Below are 10435 nucleotides of genomic sequence, written 5' to 3' on the forward strand. Positions count from 1 at the left end.
CGGCATCACGCATAACCACTAATCGTCTCGGTAAGTTTGATTTAAAACAAAAATTGACATTACCACCCCGGGGGCAAGGACCCATTTCGGTTCCGCCCCCTTGTAATTTTGAACGTACAAAAAGCAAACTTGGTGCCATTTTTTTTCCACTGCAAAGGGCACCAGATCCCTTGCCCTCCCCTAGTTGCGACTCCTGCCTACAACTACACAAATATTCAAGTATTACACTTCACTCACGATTAAAAATGCAGATGGTAGCACTAACTTCAGGCACAACACTATATATGCACACAGATGAATGATATGTTAGATTAACGGTCGTATTCACTAACAGAGTTTAAACTACATTCGCAGGTGAAAGGATTGAAGATCGAGACGGATTGGTTAAATTCAGGATTTTAACCAATCCGTGTTGATCGCTAATCCTTTAACCTACGATTGTAGTTGAAACTCTGTCGGTGAATACACCCGTAAGATGCCTTGAAAAATTCCTGGCGGACTCATCAAGGGTGGAAAAACTAATTTTATATTCAATGTGAGGTCAAAGTGGCGTCTAATCGTTAAATAAAAAGGCATAAGGGACAGCTATTGGCTGCAGCGGTAATACTGACGTTCCACTGCACATTAATGGCGATTGATGAGTCGGTCAGCCAGTGCTTTAGCCAGTGGCAATGTATGTTAGGTATCAGTAAGGTACAGACATACACACACACTCTTTCGACACAATTCAGTTACCTCTGAAGGGTGGGGGGGGGGCAAAACGCTAGTAAATTGTCCAATAACGGTAGGCCGGAGTTGCGCTCGGTTTAAAGAACCAATGGTGCCACTGTATTGTGTTCTGTCAAGTATGTTGGAAGTTCCAGCACAAAACCAATTCAAAGTGCAGCAACATTCCATTTCAGCTTGAGAAACAATCAACGAGATTGCGGAAACTACACGTCGGCGTTATGACATGCCTTCCTCAAACATTGCTCCATCTGGTAATTTTTCCCGAATTTTCAAAAATTCTTTGCAAACTGTTCAGTTTCTTCAAATATTTCTTAGAATAAACAATAGCAGTTTTTTTTAACATTTGAAACTTGCATCTCATAAAATTCAGTTCGATTCTAAAGCGTACCAAAGAACAGTAGTTCTGTGCTTAGATGGCAAAATGTCATAAGTCACTTTTCCCAAAAAATTGAGTTGTTCGCATTCGTCAAAGTTTTGGAACGTGGTAAAATTTCGTCTTCCTCTTTCAGTTTATGAGAAAGCAACGGAGGAAAATTGTGATAAATCGAAAAGCAACGGTATCGCATTTTGGCAAAATATTGTTCACAAATTTGCCGTCGTGAAATTTCGAAAAAGTGACATTTTGCCATCTGAGCACAGAGTTATCGTGCATAAGATACGCGTGGCTTTCATTTGAGAGAGAATTCTGGGAGAAAATTTCAATTAAAATGGGTAAATATTGATGGATTTTTTTATTTATTTTTCTTCAACTTAATAAGAAAAGAAGCAATAACCATTGCATTTTCTTTCCGAAAATGAAGAAATTAAATAATGGGAAAATTGTAAGGTCATATTTTTAAATTTTATAATAATATTTTAACGTTTTTTAGGTCATAAAAATCCGAACCCTACTTATCAATATCTGTACGGGACGGGTGCGCTACACGTATTTTTCCATGAAAATTAAATCGAATTAAAATAAGTGTTATAAGGATACAAACGTATTAACTAAAATCACTATACAAAGGTTTTTAACAACTGGCTGTTGCGAAGATGAATTTCTGGAAAGAGAAAATTTAACTGCCTTTGTATGTGCAGGGAATCGAACCCACGCCTTAGACCACTAGACTACAAAGGCAACGAATCTCTCAATCTTTCCTTGGAGCTCGTGCACATTGAAAGGGACCGTACACGGACGGTCGGCATTTCTTTCCAGAAATTCATCTTCCCAATCTTCCCAGCAGCCAGTTGTTAAGTACCTTTATGGATAGCAGTGAGTGACGCCATCCTTCCATAAGCCGCCATCTGGTGGCAGCGTCAGCAGTAGTGAATTTGGCCGGAGTCAGGTCCGGCCGTCCATATATATACCATAGTTTCCCAACCTTTTTTGTCCCACCGCCCCCTTTTCATAATTTTTTTTCTCCCATCGCCCCCCCAACACAATCTAACGCATAGGATCCTATGTTATACCCGTAGCTTCTACCGCCCCCCTGGAACATTCCATCACCTGGAACATTCCCAGGTGGCGTTAACGCCCACTATGGGAATCACTGATATATACGGTCCCTTTCAGTATACACGAGCTCCAAGGAAAGATTGAGAGTTGTAATGACAGTAATTTAACCTACTGGTTGGCCATGATTGACGACTTGGCGCTAATTGGCGATGGTTTGCACGATGTCACGTTTCTGCAAAAGGAAAAAATTCTCTACAATTTTACTTTTATTAATCAAAAATCCCTTTATTGTTTTTTTTTGTGTGAAAATCCCTTTTATATTTACTTTTGTGCGGAATGCGGTTACGCGCGAAAAACCTCCCGAATTCTCATTCTCCAAAGTTGGCAGCTATGCAAATACGTCATATCGAAATTATTCCAATCAAATACGTAGAATTGACTGCACCCAAGAAATCTCAAAAACTGAAGAAAACTGTTGGGTGTAAAATATTTAATATCTTAGGTACTTTTTCTACTCATCACACATACATTAATAGAAGCTAATGTTGCTGATTTTAATCTAGAAAACTTTTCTAGTTTTCAGTTATGTGAGTTTCGTGTTCTAATGCTGACCCTGCCCGGGGAGTGGGGGACAGTTAGGGACCCGGACGGGGGGGGGGTGTCGCGTCTCTCATGGGACGAATTACATGGGGGAAAATTGGAGTCCCGTAAAATATGGGACGATCCAATGAACCTAAACAATAAATCGTGCTTCACGACACATCACCCTGGATCCGCGCCTAGCCTGAGCTAGACTTCAATGAGGTTCCATCTTGTGGGAGTTCTATGCAGGGCCATCTCAACACCATGGGCCCCCGGGAAAAGTGATGTTCTAGGGCATCAAACTTATCTAGAAGTAGCACTTGAAACATTTACATACCGTATTTACAAAGACCGTAGTGCCGGATCTCATCATCATGCAGGTCTTTTATGTACTTGAGGCCCAAAAGTTATGCTTATGCCCGGAAGGGCTCGTGCGTTAAGATGATCTAGGTTTTATGGTAGGAGGATTCTATCTTCTACACTTCAGGTAGGATTCTAAAAGCAGTCCCTTTTTTTCTCACTATAGTGAAACCTCGACGATACTCAATGTAACGGTAAATCCCACTACAACGATATTTATTCGAATCGTGTTTGGAATTGCTTTGTGGTCTCATGTTGAACTCCTCTCGAAACAACGATATCCTTCTATAACGATATTGTATTTTTTTAGGTATTTCGAAACCTCTACACAACGGAATATTTTATATTCCGCTCAAAATCAGATTCGATATATTTTCAAATTCACTAGTTTTTGTTCTTTTGAGGGTGTTTAATAACATCGTTATTTTTGCACTTTCTACTCTTCGAAAGTGTTAATGAAGTTGCCGTGAAGCTACTTTGAGTGTTATAGAGAAGAAAACTACCACACAGGAAACTACCTTACATGTGACATTCTCTCTTATATAGAAATCTTGTTTCAAATCTCGAAATCCATTTCTGTTTATTTCTTATACTTCAATCTCGGATGACGGATTCGATCGGTGATGTTGATTATGATTAAAAATGTTGATAAATATGAAGAAGGCTAACATTGCAAGATTGATAATACAGTCGAATCCCGTTTTAACGAATACCGTTATAGCGAAAATCTCGTTTCAACGAACACTTTTCTAATCCTCCAAATAAGTTGACATAAGAACAATGCTAGGTAACCTGGAATTCCTTTATAACGAAATTTCGTTTTAACGAAGTGATTCCTCCGGTCTCTTGGCGTTCGTTATAACGGGATTCGACTGTAATTTTAAATTTGTATCCTTTTTTGATTATTTTAATTTTTATAGCAAAATACGTGTGTGTGCAGTGCCTCCACCACGTATGGAAGAAATTTGTAAGTGGTTGAATTTAAGTGATATTTCCACATTATTTCTTTCACATATATTTATCATTCAACTTCATTCGGGAATTATGCATAATCACCAGTAAAAGTGATAAATTTAGGAAAATTTATCAAACGAACGGAGACCACGGCCGGAACTATAGGGGGCGGGGAACTGCCCCGGTTAGAAAAAGCTTAGGGGGGGTGGAAGTTTCAGGTGGGATCAAAGAACATCGTTATCACCTAATTTTAAAGTTGTGGGGGGGAGACAAAATCATGTTTTTGCAGCAAAAATCCTAGTAACGACCCTGACCGAAACCATTGGTGCATAACACCAGCGATTGTGAAACAACTAACTGAATTTTATTCATCAAGTAATCGATTAGAATTTTTGGATGCGAATGAAATACTCATAAATGTATTTATTTTACGTGTTACTAACAGCAACAATTCAGACGAGATGCCGACAATATAAATTCGGTGGTGCCTGATGATAATAATGCTACCCTGTGTTTTATATATACATTTATAAACGGCCAAATTTTTTTTTACAGCTCTCTGTGGCCCCTTACCACCTATGTTGGCTCTCCTTCCGCCTTATTTTCACCAATGGTCCCCTTAGAGTATTTCTGCCACTCGCGGGCAAGAAACTTTTATATAAAGAGTGACCACATGACCCGTATTTTACGCCGTCCCATTATTGGCCGTCCCAAACATTTTCCATTAAATGTCCCGTTTTTTCCCCCTTTCTTTCAGAAAAGCTCAGTTGAATTTTCGAAATCAAGAATTAAGATTATTTTCGTGACATATATTCTCATCATTCATTCAAACATATACTTTTTTTGGTAAATTACATTTTGACTTGAAGCGCCCAGCGCCCATCATATTTTCCGTGATTGGTGATTTTTCAGCAATTTTAGCGATTGTTGGCAACTTTAGTAGCATTTGGCATATTTATTCGACTTTAAATGGGTACTTTTGCCATTGACAATTTCCGGCTGTAACTGGCAACTTTGCATGCATTTGACTATTTTTTCCACCTTCAGCCACAACTATGGCAACGGTGGGGTTCAAACGCGGGTCAACGCGATGCGCGCCAGTCCGTTGATACTTTTTTACCAGTATAATAACCGGATCCCTTGGTGAGAGCCCCATTTGGGCAGGTCGGAGAGGTTGTGCATCCCTACCTTATAATAATATCCCAGAACCGCAAGAGAGTCATACGACCCCAGTTTGAAAAACCACCGCGATACACTACCAGACGAGTCATGGAAACCATTTGATAACCTTGCGTTTAATCATCAAAGGCTGGAAAATCTGAAAAACGAGGGAGTCTCTGAGGTTTATTTTTAAATCATAAAACATATTAAGAGCTAACGAGAACGCCTTTGATTGAGATGACGTCACGTGGAAAAGCGGAAATCGATTTCCAAAAAAAAAAAAAAAGAGTTTTTTTTCCATTTTTCCTTGCCTCAATATCGCGTGCCTGATCACCAAATACATCATCTTTGACATTGCTGCCTGTTGCGTGAGTGTGTTCGTTTGATGTGTGTTTTCTACCTTATATATATATATCTCTGTCTGTTCTATTTTCAGATGGCAGTGGACACTCTTGTTATCAAACACGAGATCATTTCAAGTTATATATGTAATAAAATAAACGCTAGCAAATTTTTTTTTTTTTACGACAGGAGGTTTCTCTGCAGACATCGCTGACAAAATGTTTCACACAATGTAAATATTGATGAAATTATGTGGGATGTGCTACACGGAAACACAGATAGAAGGGGAAAAAACAAGCGTGATCGATATTGATATTTTCCTTAATTAGAAAATGCTCCTAGAATGTGTTACCAATTTTAGTTACCAATAGAACTCCAGAACGCATTCAAATTTATATGAAATTAATAACACATAAACTGATTGACATAAAAAAGGTACGCGGTTCGCATTAAAATACTTACCATAGTCTAGACCAGTGATTCCCAACGTGGGTGTTAACGCCTCCTTGGGGGCGATTGAAAGTTCCGGGGGGGGGGACGGTAGAAGCTACGGGCATAACATAGGATCCTATGGGTTATATTGCGTTGGGGGTTGCGTTGATAAATTAGAAAAAGTTATAACTTTTAGTCATAGGTGGGACTGTAAAACGGAAAACTCGATATAACACATAAAACGCAACACAAACAGTGCATAATTAATGCATTTGCCATTCGCGTTGTACATAAAACTACCATAGTTCCACATGAGCACTGTTTCCCCCGTTCAGATGTAGTACGTGCTAAAAAGGGCGCTCATATTGAAATGTGATAGTTTTATGTAACGCGAATTGTCGTAAACATGAATTATGCACTGTTTGTGTTGCGTTTTATGTGTTATATCGAGTTTTTCCTTCTACAGCGCCATCTGTGAGAGAAATTTTAACTTCTTTTTTTTTTAATTTATCAAGGAAAAAAAAATCTAGGCCATGATAAGTAATAATTTTTAAGATGTGTTCAGGACTTCTCGTCAACACTGCATATCATTCCAGTTAGTAAATTTGTCAAAAACAGAGAATTTTTTTACTGAAGTTTAAAAAATTTTATGTTATTTTTACGTGTTTATATTTGTTAAGCATATTGGATAATTTCAATATTTTTATATTTTTCATTGTAGATAATATTTGTGTCGTGAATTCTACCACAATAGATATGTTTTAAAAAGAAATACGATGTTCCATGTTTGAATAAATCGAGACGCTATCCATACTTAGGCCGGAATTATACTATAAATGCTTGATAAAAGTTCATTTATAAAACTTGAAAAATTCAACGAATAAGGGCATCGGTTGCATTTCCTCGAATGTAACCGATAACCCCTTATTGGCTGAATTTTTCAAGTTTTGTAAATGAACTTTTATAAAACTTTTACAGTGTAATCCCGGCCTTAGACAAGATCAGGGCCGTAACTGGGGGAGGGGGGGGCAACTGCCCCAGGTGGAAAATTTAGAGGAGCGACAATGTCAGGTGGGAACTGGGAACAAAGAACACCGTTATAAAATTATCGAATTTTAAAGTTGTGGGGACGACAAAATCGTGTTTTGCCCTTGGCGACAAAAATTCTAGTTACGGCCCGGGACAAGACGACCATAATTTTTTTTATGGGCAGTTTATTATATTTTCCCATATTAGCTCTTTTTTGGTTTCCTGTATTTTAGATATTTTGAAAACCATATTTTTTATGGGCATAATTTTTTCAGCCACCTCATTGGGGATTTTGCTTGTTTGTATAAATCAAATGATTATGTGGTTTTTGTATATTGATTGTATAAAATTCCATAAGAATGGATATATTTATTAATAGTTCGAAACTGAAAAATCAATTATTTTTTTAGTTCAATCTCTCTAAGGACGTGTATTATCAGAATAATGTAACAATATTAACGGATTAAAAAAATACGCGATTTATCGGTTAACCAATTAATTAATTTTAATTAAAATACTTATGTCTTTGCCACAACTTATAACTACACTCTTTTTACGATGACGAATAACACTCGAAACTTCAAGATAAACTTGTTTTCATGTTATACAAATATAGTATTTAAAATAATTTTCTTTTTCGTCATTAATTCGTGCATTCGAATGAAATCAGGAAGAAATAATTCCATTAATATTTATTTTGATATTGATGTCCCAATATTTTACATCCTCAAAATTTTTTACCATACATTATTTTTTAAATTCTATCAACTTTCATATATCAAATAAGAATTTGTTTTTTTCATGACTGAAAACTATACATATACTCGCTTATAACGAACACGGGTATTGCGAATTTTCACGTATAAAAAAGTTTTCCCATTACTCTTTCTCGTAAATTTTGTATTTGCTTGTCTATACTTATCAAGTCGGTACGGATATGACGAGGTTCGCTTATAACGAATATTTTCACTGACTTCGTTATAAGCAAGTTCGACTATATTTTGAGATACGTGTCTACAAATTTTTAATTTATAGGTCTACTTCCTAAACACTAATGTCAATTATAGGGTATTTGTTTTAAAAAAGAAGTAAGACAGTTCAAAGTATCTCATGAATCAATCTATAAATCTCCTGACTGACTGATTATTTGATTCATCATCGCCGAGTCGAAACTGCTGAAGTTATAAATATGAAATTCGGTCAGTAGATCCATTTCACGACATAAAGGATCACTAAGAAGGGGTTTTTTGAAATTCCAATCCTAAAGGGGTCATATGGGGTGTCTAATGGTTAAATGGAGGAATCACGCCGATCTGAAACAGCTGAAGCTACAAATATGAAGTTTGGTCTGTAGTTCCATTTTATGATGTAAAGATTCATTACAAAGGGAATTTCGAAATTCCACCCCTAAATGAGGAGTCATAAGGGGGGGGGTCTAGAGAAATCACCCTGAACCGAAACCACTGAAGCTATAAATATGAAACTCAGTCAGTGTTTTTATTTTGCAATGGAGAGACTCACTAAGGAGACATTTTTCAAAATTCAACCTCAGGGTTCATAGACGGGTCAAAGGTTATATGGGGCAGTTATTGCCGAGCCGAAACCACTAAAGCTAAAAATATTAAATTTCATCAGTATCATATTTTATAATGTAGGCCTAGATACCCACTAAGAAGGGATTTCTGAAAATTCAACCCCAAGGGGGGATCATGATGAGGTTCAATTGTTATATAGGTGGAATCATCACCGAGTAATTTTCAGATTACCAAATCCTCGCGAGCGAAGCCACGGGCAACAGCTAGTATAAGCATATGAACGCAATGTGAATACACTGAAAACATTTCGAATCTTTTCAACGAGTACCAGAATATTCAGAGAAAAGACAAACGTCCGAGACAATTAAAAATCCGTTACACAAGAGCTTTTGGATCCAGATAACACAACTTGCGTAATCCATTACCGGTAAGATACTAATAAGGGTATTATTAGGAATTTAAGAGCGTGATAATCACCAGGAGTTGTGAGAAGAAGCATAAAGAAGAAATAAAGAACATGAATTAGTGCCAAGTTCATGAAATCAACATCACCATCATGGCAAAGAAACCATGTTCCTTTGGACTGTCACACCAACGACGAAGAAAGAACAAGAAAATTGGCTTCACCGCTAGACACCCGCCAAGAAAACAGGAACAAAAATAAATAACATACACACAAAATACGCGCTCGGGGCATCCCGCAAAATCTCTAAAATAGATTCTCCAACTTCGACTCTTGTGGAAAGCGTCCAAGGTATTCATTCAAAAAATCAAGGTTGATGATGTAAAAAAGGAGAAACATACAGAAACTAGATGCAATTAAAAATTCCTCTCTCTCTCTCTCAACCCTCTTTTTTTTTAAAAAAATTCTGAAAATATATAGATTTGTTTAAAAATAAATAATAAAATAAATAATCTAGAGACTCACCAGATGAAATCCTTGCAGTGACTACAGAACGTCGGCTGTTTGAAGAACCTTGGTATGAACCTGTGATCTTTAACGCATATGATATTCTTTTTCTTGAGAGCTCCTTTACGTTGTCTGTTGAATGCCGAAATGCTAGGATTACCATCGAAGGATGGCCGATTATTTTCATCTGATCTGACATCTGCCATGATTTGCTATACGCTGTAATGATACCGATATCGTAATTTTTTGCTTCTACCCTCCACTTTTCTGTTTTGTTCCCTTTTCAAACTTAAAATCGAACTTTTCTTCTGCTCGAATGACCGAGCAATCTTCGGAGGTAGATTCCGTGATTTCTCTGTTCCTCTCTCATCTAATAAATTATATTTTCTCTTAATTTCCTACTAATTAAATTTTTTTTTTTTAAATTAATGAAATAATTTCCTATGAAGATACTGAATGTTATGTTTAAGAGATAAGATAGAGAGAGTGTGTGTATAATGTGTGTGTGTGTGTTGTTCACATCTCCATCCAGCCTAACAGCGGGAAAGGATTCTTGATAGAACCAGCAGGTTTCCTCGCGAATCGGCAACTGCTGTGAGAGCCACCAGGAGACGAACGTCGTCGTCGGGAGGAATGAGAAGAGGAGAAAAATAATAATAATAATAAAAAATAAATAAAAGAGGAAAACCTTTTTCTTCCCTTAAAACGCGTTTTAGCGTAGATTCGTAGCGCGCGATGATAGCTCCGCCTTTACCGATTTACGATTTCGGTGTGTGTGTGTGTAATGATGTCTGTGTGTGTGTGTGTGTGTGTGTGTATGTGTCTCCCTCTTCCCGGATTCTGCGCACATCGCTCCGGGTAATATTTGTGTGTGTGTGTGTGTGTTTGTGGGAATCGGCTTCCAGTTTGAACTTAGAAAGAGTAATTATCGCATGTAGATGCGAAAATACACTACCGTATATTTTA

General features: G+C 37.3%; 1 protein-coding gene across 1 annotated transcript in view; it reads right to left on the reverse strand.

The window, feature by feature from the left end:
• Pkc53E (Protein C kinase 53E) overlaps nt 1-10065 on the reverse strand; it is a 78060-nt gene extending 67995 nt beyond the window's left edge. The window contains exon 1 of the mRNA XM_089244662.1: nt 9488-10065. Within this exon, the coding sequence (XP_089100788.1) occupies nt 9488-9675 (188 nt within the window). The 5' untranslated portion in view covers nt 9676-10065. The remainder of the gene's footprint in view (nt 1-9487) is intronic.
• Nucleotides 10066-10435: the final 370 nt, after the last annotated feature.

This window comes from Pholcus phalangioides, unplaced genomic scaffold (genome assembly GCF_987345545.1).
Source record: "Pholcus phalangioides strain wild (caught in Gottingen) unplaced genomic scaffold, Ppha-v1.0 ptg000015l_1, whole genome shotgun sequence".
Classification (NCBI taxonomy): Eukaryota; Metazoa; Arthropoda; class Arachnida; order Araneae; family Pholcidae; genus Pholcus; species Pholcus phalangioides.